Source organism: Microtus oregoni, unplaced genomic scaffold, assembly GCF_018167655.1.
Source record: "Microtus oregoni isolate MIOR12 unplaced genomic scaffold, Mior012 000006F_ref0000085, whole genome shotgun sequence".
NCBI classification, from domain to species: Eukaryota; Metazoa; Chordata; class Mammalia; order Rodentia; family Cricetidae; genus Microtus; species Microtus oregoni.
The window spans coordinates 37,292,012-37,307,474 of NW_024543065.1; the positions used below are offsets into that span (position 1 = coordinate 37,292,012).

The 15,463-nt window shown below is 41.6% G+C and overlaps 1 protein-coding gene across 2 annotated transcripts in view; it reads left to right on the top strand.

Moving 5' to 3' along the window:
- The window catches only part of Fpr2 (formyl peptide receptor 2), a 59,435-nt gene extending 48,457 nt beyond the window's left edge, over positions 1–10,978 (top strand). Inside the window, exons 1-3 of one of the 2 annotated variants that reach the window (XM_041653486.1) lie at positions 1,377–1,513; positions 1,649–2,174; positions 9,750–10,978. In XM_041653486.1, coding sequence (XP_041509420.1) covers positions 9,761–10,816 — 1,056 coding nt within the window. In that variant the 5' untranslated portion in view covers positions 1,377–1,513; positions 1,649–2,174; positions 9,750–9,760 and the 3' untranslated portion in view covers positions 10,817–10,978. Of the gene's footprint in view, positions 1–1,376; positions 1,514–1,648; positions 2,175–9,749 lie in introns of those variants that run through there. The other variant, XM_041653485.1, reaches the window with a different exon arrangement.
- The last annotated feature ends 4,485 nt before the right edge of the window (positions 10,979–15,463 follow it).

Here is a 15,463-nt window from a genome sequence, read left to right on the forward strand (position 1 = left end):
ACCAGAAGACCTTGAATCCCATGGAACTGGAGTGACAGATGGTGTGAGTCAGATGGGGACGACAGCAATCCAACTTGGGTCCTCTTTAAGAACATTCAGTGTTCTGAGTCTCAGAGCCATCTGTTGACCCTCCCCCCTTTTCTTAAAGAATGAGGGGTCTGGAGGGATGTTTCAGTAGTTAAGAACAAGTACAGCCCCTGTAGAGGACCTGACTTTGGTGAGGACCAAAGCTCACATCAGGCTGTTCACAAGTGTCTGTAATTTCAGTTCAGGGGATGTAAAGAACCAGAACTCTGAGATTGACAGGATTAACCTCTCATGTGTTTCACAGATCATTGGTGGGAGGATATTTACACTTCTGTATTTCCAATAACTTCACTTTGGCTAGAGAGAGGGCTTAGCAGTTAGAGCACTGGCATCTCTTCCAGAGACTCGGATTCATTTCCCAGCAACTGCCTTTAACTCCTGTTCCAAGGAATCCTATGCTCTCTCTGGCCTCTGAGGACTCCAGGAATGTGTGAGTTGGGTGCACAAACATACATACAGGCAAAACCTCCGCACACATACAATAGGATGAAATAAAGTGACTCATATGTCATCACATTTGCATAGTTTCTGAAAATCTTAAGAAACCTTGGATTTCTGCCACCAGACTGGTTCCAGCTTTCTTGTTCCTCTTTGTGTTTTCTTAAGTCTCTTACGAGAACCAAATGTAAGGGCTAAGACACCAGCTCCAGCTCCTAGGGCCTCAAAGGTGAAGTGCTTCTCAGGCGTGAAGGAGGGGGTAGATGATTTCTATAGTAACTTCACACACAATCTGAGGGGCATGCCCTTTATTTCACATGCTCTTTATTGTTCTGTTTCTACTCTAATGATCCTGTCCTACCTCTAATTTCTCCATGCTTCTTCTTTTAGCCTTTTCTCTAATCCTAAAAACCTCCTCTCCTACAAGAGCCTTGAAGCGATAAGGAGCTGAGCCACTTAACATGGCAACACAAATGTCTAAGTCCATAGGAGTAAAACTTTGATCAGACAGGGTAGGGGCACAGCGCCCAATGACAACTTTGAGAGGCAGATGCATTGTTAGTAGGCTGGCAAGTGAAGAACTGGAATGCTTTTGCTAAGTAACCATGGTTGGGTCACCTGTGACTCTGACCTTGTGTAAGCTGTAAAGTTTTCCTTTAGTTGAGTTGAGCTTGTTCTGAGATGAAAATGAACTGATAGTGTATAGTTAGCAAGTCAGGCTTTTAGGTGTCTGTAGTCCTTGTTGGACAACTGATCTAGTTATGAAGTATGTCCCAGTATATATTCTATTTATCAAAACTATATAGCTGATTCCACCTTGCCCCCAAGCCCACCTTTTCATCTGCGAGGTCCTTGGATCCCCCTACACAGCCTGCAGGGAGAGTTTCTGCTTCTGGGCCTTCTTTCTACCATCCAACCCTGCTCCGCAAGCCTGCCTTTTTGTCTGCGAGGTCCTTAGAAACCTACCATGCTGAGGGAATCCGGAGAGGTGAGTAAGTGGACTGAATCCAGGCCCCCTCCAATTCCCTAAGCATTTCTGGCCATTTAGTGGGGTGAGTTCCCTGCTGCTGGCCTTCTTTACCCCATTCCATCCTGCCCCCATGCCTGCCTTTTTATCTGCTAGGTCCTTGGATCCTCCAACACAGCCTGCTTCAGGGTGGAGGGGATCTGAGAACCTGCTCCAGTGCTGAAGGGACCTAAGAGAGGGCAGACCAAGAAAACTCCAAAGTATATAGTCAGCCACAGCAAAGATTGGACCAAGACACCAAGACTTTGCTGGCCTCATCTGAAGGAAGAGATGGGCAGGCACTACTGCAAGAATTCCTTCAACATCCTGAAAAGCAACATTGGGAACACCAGAATCCAGCAAACATGCAACAGGAAGACTTGAACATCCTAACCCAGAAGAGGTAGAAGGAATCAACTTTAAATGTAACCTTATGAAAATGATGGAGACCTCAAAACAGGAAGTGAAAAACTCCCTTAAAGAAATGAAAGAGAAGACAAATTGCATAAGAAAGCCACGGTTTTCAGAATCAGCTGTAATTGTGTTATGACCTTCAATTTCTTGTAGTAATGCTCCTGACAGTTGCTTCAGTTACACCATAGGAACCCAGGAGTTAGCCATAGCAAGAGGACTTCAGCTGGTGGTAAGTCATACTCCAACAACTGAAAAACTTACTTTTTGAATGTCTATTATATAATGGACACTTTCTAAAATCCTGTGCAGAGATGTTCAGTATAACATTTACTTTCAATAGGTGACTTCAGAGTTCATGGTTTAGAATATGCTGAGGATAGAATACGATTGTAGTTATAGGGAGAAGGCTTTGTATGTACGTATGTGCCTTATAAGCATGCAGACCTGAGCTGAACTCATTTTTAAAACGTCAAGTTGAGGCAGTCTGATTTTTTTGGGCGGTTATATATTCAGCCACTGAGATATAAAGGCAACTAAGAATATGCTCTGTGCATCATTTGTTATCTTAAAGCACAAGAAAAATATTACTTAGGAAGGAAAAAGGTATCTAAGTGATACTGTGCTTTGGGAGATATTAGCATAAGAACTGAAAATGATTCATTGGATTTGGCAAACTGGAGTCCACATCCTTGATGAGGCCAGTTTGGTGCAGTGACAGGGACACGGATCAATATGCAGTGAGTTAATTACAAGTGGGGAGGTAAGGACATATAAAAAATATTTATAGGTTTTAAAGTTGAGCTATAAATCCTTTTCAGGGGAAGAAATCTCTTCAATGAAACAGAGCTTATCTTTTTTTTTCTTTCTCCTTTCTCCTTCTCTCCTCCACTCTTAACTGAATGAAATGCCTCTCATATGCTAACCAAATGCTGTACTGATGAATCCTGAACCTTACTGGGGATACTACACAAGTGCTCCACCACTAAGTGACACTGCCAAGTCCATCACTACTGGGGCAGTTCTAGGCAGATTCTAGCTACAACCTTAGCATTGTGTTTCCTTTTCCAAAGTTTTTAAAAGTGTATATGGGTATTTTCCATGAATGTGTGTCCATGTGTCATTCACTTTCTTGGTACACCAGAAGGCCAGAAGAGACCACTGAATCTCCTGGAATTGAAGTTATAGATGGTTTAAGTATACATGATAATTTTGGGAACTGAACTCAGATCCACTGAAGGAGCAGGCAATGCTTTTAATTGTTGAGTGACCACCCCAGCCCCCTTCTTTTTACTTTTTATTGTGGGCCATAATTCCAGTAAATTGCTGAACTGGAACTTGTCCTATAGCTGAGGCAGGCCTTGAATAGGCAATTTTTACAAAAAGATTTATTTATTTATTATGTATATCGTGTTCTGTCTGTATGTATGCCTGCATGCCAGAAGAGGGCACTAGATCTCATTATAGATGGTTGAGAGCTACCTTGTTGTTGCTGGGAATTGAACTCAGAACTTCTGAAAGAATAGATAGTGCTCTTAACCTCTCTCCATCTCCTGAACTAACTCTCCAGCCCAAATAGACAATTCTTATCTCAGCCTCCCCAAACAGTTGGGATTAGTGGTGTGAAAGATAAGGATTGCCTAGGAATGATTTATTCTTGAAGGGAAGTGACATGACAACATTCATGTGTCAATGAGAATGATCTGCTGGAAAGTATATCCTTGTGTCTTGTCTTGGTTAGGAAGAAAAGAGAAGAAAAAAACTCAGGAGTCTAAGAGTGCAATTTATGGGTGCAAGACAGATCCCGAGCCAATGTGTGTGTGTGTGTGTGTGTGTGTGTGTGTGTGTGTGTGTGTGAAGAGGCCATTTGAAGTGAATGACAACTCTTTCCCCTCAGGAACTTGTATATGTAGTAGCTTGGAAAGATAGCTGATGGTACAGTGAGAACTCCTTGGTTAATTGGTATCATTTAAAAAAAGAGAATGTGGCTTTGAAATGGCAGAGGAGATGATTTAGCTTGAGGAGAAATCAAAGGGACAGAATAATCAGTTTAGTTTGTATGGGTTTCTATCTGTGTTCATGTATGTGCATTAGTGTACATGTGGGGAGGTCAGTGATCAACATTAGACAGCAGACTCAGTTACTCTTTATCTTTCTTACTTTTTTGAGGTAAAGACTCTCCTTGAGGCTGTAACTTAATAATGGACTAGGTAGTCTGGCCAGGAAGCTCCACAGATCCTCCTCTCTCCACCCTTTCCCACTGATGGAGTCATAGATATGCCACCATATCTGCTTTTTATGTGGATGCTGGAGATCGAAACTGAGGTTCTTATTATATGGCAAATACTTTTTAGTGAGCCATCTCCCCTGTCCTGAGTATTCACTTCATAGACAGGAAATGAGCATGATAAATAATAGAAAGAATTGGCAAAAAGTGCTGTTTCTTCAAAGTCCCTTCTTGTTCAGAGCCATGGTTTCATCTGTTAAAGAATGGTGATGTGTATCCTAAGATAAGGCTGTTATAAGGAGATGATCTTTTGCACCTCCGTCTTTCCATTGGTCCTTCCTTGTTGTGTAACATTTCTTATATCAATGATTTGAAGATTATGGAGTGCATCATATATTGTAAGTGGCTTGTAGGAAACTTACAAAGCGGCAGGGAACTGGTACAGTGAGAACATAGTGTAGAATGTGGTTAAAAGCAGGGCTGGGCTCAAAAGATGGCCCTATCTCTTTCTAACTAGAAGGTTAAATAATGAATGTTACTGGTCTAAATCTTAACTCATCTAACTGTTCAATAGTTATTCTCATTATAAATCATATTCAGTACACACAGTGTCTCAGAGTACACATGCTTTACATCATTTCCTTCTGTAATCTGCAAGAGCTAAGATGAGTTCTAAAGTCTTTTTTTGTTTGTTTGTTTGTTTATTGAGACAGGGTTTCTCTGTGTAGCTTTGGAGCTTGTCCTGGAACTTGCTCTGTAGACCAGGCAGTCCTTGAATTTGACATCCACTTGCCTCTGCCTACCGAGTTCTGGGATTAAAGGCATACACCACCACCACACAGTAAGTTGTAAAGTCTTAATGAACTTGTTCCAATGTAGACAGTGTCCAAAGAACTAGTTAGTATTGTCACAGCCATGCTCTTCTCTGTGTAGCTATCTCTTGAACTCAAAATACAGTCAAGGATGACACTAAATTCCTGATCCTCATGCCTACACCTCTAGGTTGTTGGTATTAAAGATGTATACCACCATACTCAGTTTTGTGCAGTGCTGGAGATCAATCCCAGAAACAAGAACCTGCTAGTCAGGTATTTTCCCAGCTGAGTCACATCCTAGCAACAGAAACATGTTTGTCTCTGAATGGGAACTTCTATAATGCATAGTCAACAAATGACTCCTAAAACACAGTATAGAGAAGTATATAGTATGGTGAAGACAGGGTTAAATTAACATTTAAAAGACTCACTTGGTCCAACATGGAAAATTTCTGTCTTTATTCTCATTCTATCCTCACTTGGAAAAATTATTCTCCACTATAAAGCCATTCCTGATCAGCAGATGAAGAAACTAAGGCTCAAAGAAATGACATTAACAGCAACAGAGATATGATTAGCAAACAGACTCATTAGGACTAAGGAGATTGCTTAGTGGGTAAAATGCTCACAACAACATGAGGATCCGAACTTGGATCCCAAGTACTTACATAAACAAAAACAACACAAAAGCCAGGCACAACATCACCCATCTGTAACCCAAGTTCTAGGGAGGCAGAGATAGCAGGAGATTTGGAGTTCACCAGCTAACAAGCCACCCAATCAGTAAACCCCGGGTTCAGTGCAAGACCATATCTCAGAAAATAAGGTGGAGGATCAATTGATGGAGACAACAGATATTTCCAGAAACAGGCATATGGATGTACATAGGTGCACCTATGTGGATTGCACATAGAAAATATAAAAGAAATAAATAAAATATAGTTATCTGATTGTAGAGTCCAGGAAAATTTATATTGTACCAGTGTTTTCCATTGTGGGTGGTTTTGTCTGCCAGAGGATGTTTGACATCTATAGATACTTTTGATTATTATAGCTGGGTGAGGTTTGCTACTGAAATCCAGTAGACGAGGTCAAAGAGCTGCTACACATCCTTTGATGTACAGGATTCCACCACACCCAACCACAATTAAGTAGTGGCAGATGATTGTCCACAGTACCAGGGTTGAGAAATCCTGAATCCCGTTACACAATGTCCTGCATAGGACTTTAGGGAGAGTGACAAGCGAAGAAATGAAAATAAGGAAGTGTAATACGAAACCAAGGAGGGGAAATCACTATCATATCACATGTGAGGCTTGTCAGCTCTTGTGGCAGGTCCTGTCAAATTAAGCTCACCACTAAGGCAAATTTGGGAGCTCTGGAATTAATTGTGGTTCTAATGCTTATTGCTGTTAACACAAACAAAGACAGGAAAAAAAAAACATACCAAAATCTTTTGATATGACTTTGACCTGATGAAAGAGGGATGTTGCTGTCTCTCGATATTATTATGAGAATTAGAGGTGAGAAACTTCTGGCTCTGTGTTGTGGAAGTTTTCCCAAGGAAACAAGACACATGCCTACCATTATGGTGGACCCATGGCAGACCAAAGTAATGGTTACCTCAAAGTGCAATTTGGTGAATCAACAATTTTTATTGGGTTTACTAACAAGAGTATGGGTAAGGAGTTACAGGAGAAGGGATGACTCAGATGTAGTGTTCTGTGACCAAAAAGCCCAGCTCAAACAAGGGTGAAGGAAGACTCATGAAGTTGTATTCCTGCAACATTCTGCATGACTTACAGACAACTTGACAGGTCAGGTATCAATGCTGGTCAAAGTCTATCCCAATAGATGTTTCCTGTTCTCATGACCACGGAGAGAAGCAATTCTTTAAGTTTCAACTCTCCAAGAAGTGTGAAATTTCTTTACTTTCTGAAACCCAGGAAGCTGCCTTCTGCCTCCTGATGGAAATGTTTGAGTTGGAAGGAAATGTCTGCATAAAACTGTTGCAGCACACATCTGCAATTTTAGCATGCTGGAAGTTGAAGCCGAAGGGTTAGGAATATGAGGTCAGTTAGCTTGGCTACATAGCCAGACCCTATCTTAACCAACCATGTATCCAAGTAACCAACCAATCAACCAAAGAAGAGCTCAATATTATTGTTTCTTTTTAAAGATAGATGGATAAGTCTACAATTTTATGGTTGTACAAAATTACCCTAGGTTTTGTGCAACTACATATTAAGGCAGGATTTAGAAATAAGTGAGATGTTTCTTCCTACATTTTTATTTAATTATACTGCTGGGGATTGAATCTAAGGTTTCTTGTACACTACAAATTTCCCCCTACCAGTGAACTGCGTCCTGAGCTCCTCACTGGGGAAATTTTAGGCGAGTAAAGGCTTTACCATTAAGCTATGCTCCCATCCCCTCACAAGAGGATCTAGACCAGCTCTCCATTATTGATACAACATCCACAGGCCAATAAATAAGTTTCAACAGATAACTTGTAGGCAGATTTTGTGGCCCACATGCCATAGCATAAGAAAATATTCCAAGTTTCCTGAACCTGGCTGTGGGTCTGAGACTTCTTGGTTGATGGCTATAGACATGATCTGACCCTAAATCAGGAAACACAGTAAAAGGAAATCTTGTTTTTAGGAGGCTAGACATGCAATCACAGAGGCCCTCTGAGGACTTACTACCATTGTGTTATCATCGAGAATTGTGTCCTGTGAAGCAGTGAAGATTCGAGATAGTCTCTAGACTGATCAGGATTTAGATTTGAAAATAGACAGAGGGATAACTTCCATGAAGAAAACTGTGGTTTGCTTAGCAGAGAACAGCAAGTGATTAGATGCTGGAGGAGAGCACATTTAGCAATATCTGTCACATTTGAAATGACAGAGGAAGGACTCAGGGTCAGACACAGCTAGGCTAAAATCTGTCCTTTCATTGTTTGTATAGATTTCAGGTATCATATTTTCTCTTAACATCATTCTAATCTTACAAAGATAAGAAATAATGAACCTTTTAGAATTCTTATATAGATTATATAGATAAATCTAAATTCCATAATAATTACACAATACATGGTTTTTAAGGAGAGACCCACAAACTCCACCAAATCTCATTAGGACTCACCCTCTATCCCACACAACATGAAGCTGTGCAGTCATGCACACTCTTTTTTCTTCTTTTTTCTTTTTTTTAAATTTATTTATTTATTAAAGATTTCTGTCTCTTCCCCGCCACCACCTCCCATTTCCCTCCCCCTCCCCCAATTAAGTCCCCCCCCCTTCCTCAGCCCGAAGAGCAATCAGGGTTCCCTGCCCTGTGGGAAGTCCAAGGAACCCCTACCTCCATCCAGGTCTAGTAAGTTGAGCATCCAAACTGCCTAGGCTCCCACAAAGCCAGTACGCATGCACACTCTTAATATAACAATGAGTGAGAAACTTCAAAACAAGAAAGAGCAATGAAGGGCACTAGTTTGAAGGTAGAGATGTTATCCACTCCTCACTAACTTCCTCCCTTTGTAGAATCACAAGGTAGAATACATTACCAAGCAGTGGTAGCAGTCATTCAATCTCCACTTCAACAATGGGCTAAAGCCAATGCCTTAGGTGAACAGAAATAATAGGCAAACACTAGGTCAAGGATCCTCACAATGAAGAGAAGCAGAAACTTGAAAACTGTCTAAATCTGAGGTTGAAAGAAGGCAGTGAGTTTGGAAGGTGGAGGAGATCTTGGCACCATTAGTCAAGTCCTGGTGTAATCATATTTTGAACTCAAGACCATGTAAGTAAGAAGCTAGATGTGAAGAAAACTGCTTCTGTAATGGTAGCTGTGTCTGGAATGCCCTTTTATGTTTAAGCATCCCTTACACTGCAGTTAAGGTCTTTCTACTATATAAGAATCCAAGACAATGAGAAGCATCACCAGCTACCTTACTTACACATTAGCAAAGGGTATAAATGTGACCTCAGTTTTGTTATGATATTCACTGGACTGTGTTTTCACCTCCCATTTTTTTGTAAAATTGTAAGTGTTTCATAGTAATCAGTACTCAAAAGTAGCATCTGGACCACCACAAATTTGAATAAAGGGTCATCTTATTTCCATCTGTATACCTCCTGTTTCATAAATCTTTGAAAAAAAATTGTCTTTGAAATCCACAATGCAGAGCCCAGTGGGCTGCTACTCATTCTTTGGTTCAGCCAACTCTAAAATCTCTTATCTGTCTATCTGTCTGTCTGTTTCTATCTTTCTCTGTGTCTGTCTCTTCTTTGTGTCTGTCTGTCTTTCAGTCTGTGTCTTTTTTTTCTCTCTGGAGTGTACAGGTCTTTGTTAAAAAACTTTTTGATTATACTTTTGGTAACTCACCTTAATTGTTTCTTTTATGAATACAAGAACGGAGGGAAAGCCTTCACCAAGGTATTGTCTACTGAGTCCACTGCTTTGCTCGGAGTGCTAAACTCCTATTACCCATGTTTTGCTATCTCTTTACCCCCTCTGTTCAGTGTTGCTGCTAGAGTATGGGAGTTTATTATTCTTTTTTAGTCAGTTTGAAAATCATCAATAGTTTTAGGAATGTGGAAAATGTGGAGAACTATGCCATCTCAGAAGGCATCCAGTAGAGTGCTAGTTTTACAGTATTACTGGTAAAATCGATCTCCTGTGGTGAGAGGTGGTGTGGATTCTGAATAGGGGTGATGTAAGATGGAACTACATCTGAGAAATGGCTGTTGTTGAAATTTTTCAGGTGCAGACAGAATGGAAGCCAACTACTCCATGCCTCTGAATGGATCAGAAGTGGTGGTCTATGATTCTATCACATCCAGAGTTCTGTGGATCCTCTCAATGGTGGTCCTCTCCATCACTTTTTTCCTCGGGTTGCTGGGCAATGGACTTGTGATCTGGGTAGCTGGATTTCGGATGGCACACACGGTCACCACTATCTGTTATCTGAACCTGGCTTTGGCTGACTTCTCTTTCACGGCTACTCTACCATTCCTTATCACCTCAATGGCCATGAAAGAAAAATGGCCTTTTGGTTGGTTCATGTGTAAATTAGTTCACATTGTGGTGGACATAAACCTATTTGGAAGCGTCTTCCTGATTGCTCTCATTGCCTTGGATCGCTGTATTTGTGTCCTACATCCAGTCTGGGCTCAGAATCACCGCACTGTGAGCCTGGCTAGGAAGGTAATCATCGGACCCTGGATTCTTGCCCTCATCCTCACATTGCCCATTTTCCTCTTCTTGACTACGGTTAGAATTCCAGGAGGGCATGTGTACTGTACATTCAGCTTTGCGTCCTGGGGTGACACTGAAATGGAACGGGTGAATGCAGCTATCACTATGCTAACAGTTAGAGGAATCATCAGGTTCATTATTGGCTTCAGCATGCCCATGTCCATCGTTGCCATCTGCTATGGACTCATCGCTGCCAAGATCCACAGAAGAGCCCTTGTTAATTCCAGCCGTCCTTTACGCGTCCTTACTGCAGTTGTGGCTTCCTTCTTTATCTGTTGGTTTCCCTTTCAACTGGTGGCCCTTTTAGGCACAGTCTGGCTCAAAGAGTCACTTTTTAGTGGTGGTTATAAAATTCTTGACATGTTGGTTCACCCAACCAGCTCATTGGCCTTCTTCAATAGCTGTCTCAACCCGATGCTCTATGTTTTCGTGGGCCAGGACTTTAGAGAAAGACTGATTCATTCCCTGCCTTCCAGTCTGGAGAGAGCCCTGAGTGAGGACACTGCCGAGATCAGTGGTACAGGCACCAATTCTGCTTCAGCTTCTGAAGGCATCGAGATAAAGGCAATATGAGGAAAGGACTGGGGGATGCTTTTTGTTCCACGCCATTTCACTTTTATCTCACCTTATATTGTGTTCTAGAGAGTTATTAATCTGGAAAAATACTTCTGTATCTCTTGAATTGGGGGAAAGAAATAAATATCAAAGCTAATATTGCTGTTCTTTTGGGGTTTTTCAATTTAGTATATATCCTTGGGTAGGACTAAGGTGGCAAAACATTACAAGAGAGAAAAATAGTAATGCATGCATATTTGCAAAGATTAGATAAGATAGTAGATGTCAAAATCAAAATTATACTATTTCAGAGGTTAAAGAGATAACCCAGGAGTTAAGAGAAATTTCTACTCTAGCAGTAGAAATTTAGTTCCTAGTACCTACATCACTTGGCTTACAGCTGTTGATATCTCTAGGGAATTTAATGACATTTATAAGCATTTATACTCATATGTACTTACCTTTACACAAACACAAATAATTAAAAGTAAAATCCTTAAACATTATTTTATTATTAACAGGTAAAGTTTTGCTGGGCTTTGTGGTGTATGCCTATAATATCAGCATTTGGGAGGCTGAGGCAGGAGAGAATAGTTCAAGACCAGTTCCCAAAACAGTTATGTGGTTTACAGGGAAACAGGTGCCACTGGAAAAAGGTACATTAAATAAATTAATTAGACACCGAAAGACATTATATATCGTCTCTCCTTTGTGGTTCTTAGATTTTATATAGAAACACAAAATTATACATGTGTGTGTGTTGAAGTAAACCTGTCTAGGGAGACAAAGGAGAATAATACGAGTGAGGATAAGGTTTGAAGGGGGAATATAGGAAATAGTAGCACATGTAGAAAATGTTAAATTCCAAAACCAACAAAACAATGACATAGACAAGATAAAGGAAGAAAGAAAGAAGAGGTGGTGGAAAATATTCAGTCCTGTCTCCACCCCTTTGGTTTACTTAGATACAATACACATCACTTAGAAAATTGCCAGTAGCGATGATCCTCTTGGTCAAACATCTTGGAGAGTCAGTTGCTCCCCCTTGCACTGTTGGCGGTTTACAGCCTGCATGGAGTGGGGGGAGAGTAGGAAATAGAATTCTTATCTGCATATCCAGTTCTTCCATAACATCTGGCCACTCTTCAGGTGACCTGGGGAAGGTGCTAGAATGCAGAGTCTGGAGAAGACTTGAACATGCACTCCGTGTATGTAGTTATGAAGAAGCCCTGCAGGGTAAGGCTTTATAGGTGAGGTTGGCGGAGGAAAGAGTGACTGTACTCCTGCAAGGAAGCCATCACCTCTGATCTGTGAGGAAGCTCAATACACCCATTGGTTCTCCAAAATTATCTTTTTCCGAGTCTTGCCCTGGGATGTTCAGAGAAGGGTAGACCTGAAGAGATTTGGGGAGCTTCAGAGAAGAGATAGAAATTGCTTATGTTCCCACCAGCAAGAAATTTATCAACAGAGTCTGAGAGGTGAAACTCTCCAACATCCCTTAACTCGTAAGAGATATTGTATGTCAGGGGAGCTGAACTGCTGTAGTGAAAAACTTAAAAAAAATCTCAAAAATATAAAGATAGTTAGGTTGTTTTCTTGATAATGAAGAAGGGTTAATGAGAAAAAATTAAAGAATTTTGTTTTAATCAGTGCATATATATATATATATATATATATATATATATATATATATATTGATTAAATTCATTGGACAGTTTCACCCACTACTCCTTCTATTGCCCTGCATGTCCCTTCCCCACATTTTTTTGAGGTCATAATACAATTACATCGTTTTCCCCCTTCCGTTTCCTCTTTCCAAACCTTCCCATATACTCCTCCTTGCACGTTTTCAAATTCATGAGCTCTTTGTTTTCTTCACTATTTGTTGTTAAATACATATAGGCTGTATTCATTTATTTGCTATTATAGGCATGGATAAGTAGGTATCTCTACTAGACCACGGAGCTCTTTGAGTATACGACCAGGAGCAGAATAGCTGTGTATAAATGTTTTAAAAAGAAAGATAAGAGGAGCAGAAGGAGGGAGAACATGAGCAAAGAAGTCGGGACCACGAGGGATGCACCCACCCACTGAGACAGTGGAGCTGATCTATTGGGAGCTCACCAAGGCCAGCTGGACTGTGACTGAAAAAGCATGGGATAAAACTGGACTCTCTGAACATGGCGAAGAATGAGGGCTGATGAGACGCAAAGGACAATGGCACGGGGGTTTGATCCTACGTAATGTGATGGCTTTGTGGGAGCCCAGCCAGTTTGGATGTTCACCTTCCTAGATATGGACGGAGGGGGGAGGTCCTAGGTCTTACCACAGGGCAGAAAACCCTGACTGCTCTTTGGACTGGAGAGGGAGGGGGAAAGGAGTGGGGGGAGGGGGAGAAGGGTGGGAGGAGGGGGCGTAGGGGGGGAGGAGGGGGAGGGAAATGGGAGGCTGGGAGGAGGTGGAAACTTGTTTTTTTGTTTTCTCCTTTTCTCAATAAAAAAAGAAAAAAAAAAAAGAAAGATAAATTAAACTCCAGTCCCTTTTCCTTCATTTTGTCTGGATTCAGGGTACTTTAGTAAAGGGAACCCATTTATGTAGAAACAGAAGTTCTCCAAATTTGAATTTTCTAATAGAGAAGTCAAAGACACATGACAAAAGCCCCTGGGATGGGTGGCTTTCAGAGTCCTTCCATTTGTCTCACACAAGATGCAAAGCAGCTTACCAAACACAGTGCGCCATCTTGTGGCTTTCCAGACACAAAGCAAGGAAACAAGTCAGCCTTACAGCTCGGTTCTGTTACCTTAGAACTGCTTCTTTTCCTCTTAGCGCCCCCTGCTGAATTCCTAAATGCAGCTGGACAAGGAACTATGATCTGTAAAGCTAGGAATCTCCTTTTATTTCAGAATGTATCTCTCAGCTCTGATTGGGGAATCTGGGGATGGCATCTCATTTCACGCATCCCCAGGACTACCGTGGTTTTGTGTTAATGAAAGCCTGTGAGTCAACATCTTGGCCAGCTGCTTTGCTTCCCCCACACCCCAGGCTCTCCTCTCTGTCCTGCAGCCCCACATTCCATCAAAATGATGGGTTCTCAGAGGGAGAAACCGCAATCACCAGGAAGATCGCTTTCTCTCTCTCTCTCTCTCTCTCTCTCTCTCTCTCTCTCTCTCCCTCCCTCCCTCCCTCCCCCCTCCCTCCCTCCCTCCCTCCCTCCCTCCCTCCCTCCCTCCCTCCCGGGTTTTCATGACAGGGTTTCTCTGTGTAGCCCTGGCTGTCCTGGAACTTGCTCTGTAGATCAGGCTGGCCTCAGAGTCATAGAGATCCATCTGCTTCTGCCTCCTGAGTACTGGGATTAAAGATGGGTGCCACCACTGCCCGGCACCTACCAGCCCATGTTATGGAGACATTTTCTTGACTAAGCTTTCTTTTTCCCAGATGATTATAACTTGCTTCAAGTCAACATAAAAACTATTTAACACTGTTTGGAAGAGACAGCTGAATGGTTAAGAGAACTTACTGCTCTTGAAAAGTATCTGCCTTCAGCCTACTCGTGGTCCTGGGAGGAGAGGCTCTTGGATTAGCAGGGCGTGCCTGCTAGAGTTGGTGTCTGGGACAAATCAACAAGTCAGGTGAGGAAAGGTAGAATGGGGAAAATCTGTGGGATCTGCAGGATATGGGAACACAGGGGCCACAAAAGGCTGCCATAGCTGTTCTACTGCAGAGCTGGAGATGAGATGGGGGGATTGGGTCTGGGGAAAGAGGAGAGAGAGAGAGAGAGAGAGAGAGAGAGAGAGAGAGAGAGAGAGAGAGAGAGAGAGAGAGAGAGAAACAAGAGAGAGAGAAACAAGAGAGAGAGAAACAAGAGAGAGAGAAACAAGAGAGAGAGAAACAAGAGAGAGACAAACAAGAGAGAGACAAACAAGAGAGAGAGACAAACAAGAGAGAGAGACAAACAAGAGAGAGAGAAACAAGAGAGAGTGGGACTGAGAGAGTGAGCCAGAGAGAGAGAGAAAGAGAAAGACAGAGCAAGCGAGCGAGGGAAGAGGTCTCTAGGCAGCTTACTGATTTTCTGTCAGGAAGGGCCTTCATTTTGGTTAATGTTTGTCAAGTTCAGTCTTTTACAGTTTCCCACCATATTCAATATATCCCAGGTACACTCCCTCCTACCAACACTTGTCAATTCATCTCTTCCTTAATTGTCCCTTTACAAGGTTTATGTTATTTTTTTATATTTTTGTGTGTGGCCCATTTGGTTTAATTATGATCATTTTTATGACCCTTGGATTTGGACTATAGCTTGGAGGTTTGTGTAGTCATCAACTGTTACACAAGAGAAATAATTAACTTTTTTCTTTGAATTTATTTGTGGGAGATAAGTTTATTTATTACAAATAATAAAACCTTAGAGACAGCTATTGGAGTTCAACCTGCAGATCAGAAAAGCAAAGTAGCCAAGACACTAGAGTGCTCTTACCTCTTTGAAATCTTCAGACTGAAAAAGAACGAGTTCCTCTCTAGTGCTGGGATTAAAAGCACTCACCACTACCACCCAGCCTCTATGGATAACTAGTGTAGCTGCAGGGATTAAAGGTGTGCGTAAGCCTGTATGGCTGGCTAGTGTGAGTGCTTTGTATTGATCTTCAGGCAAGTTTTATTTATTAAAAC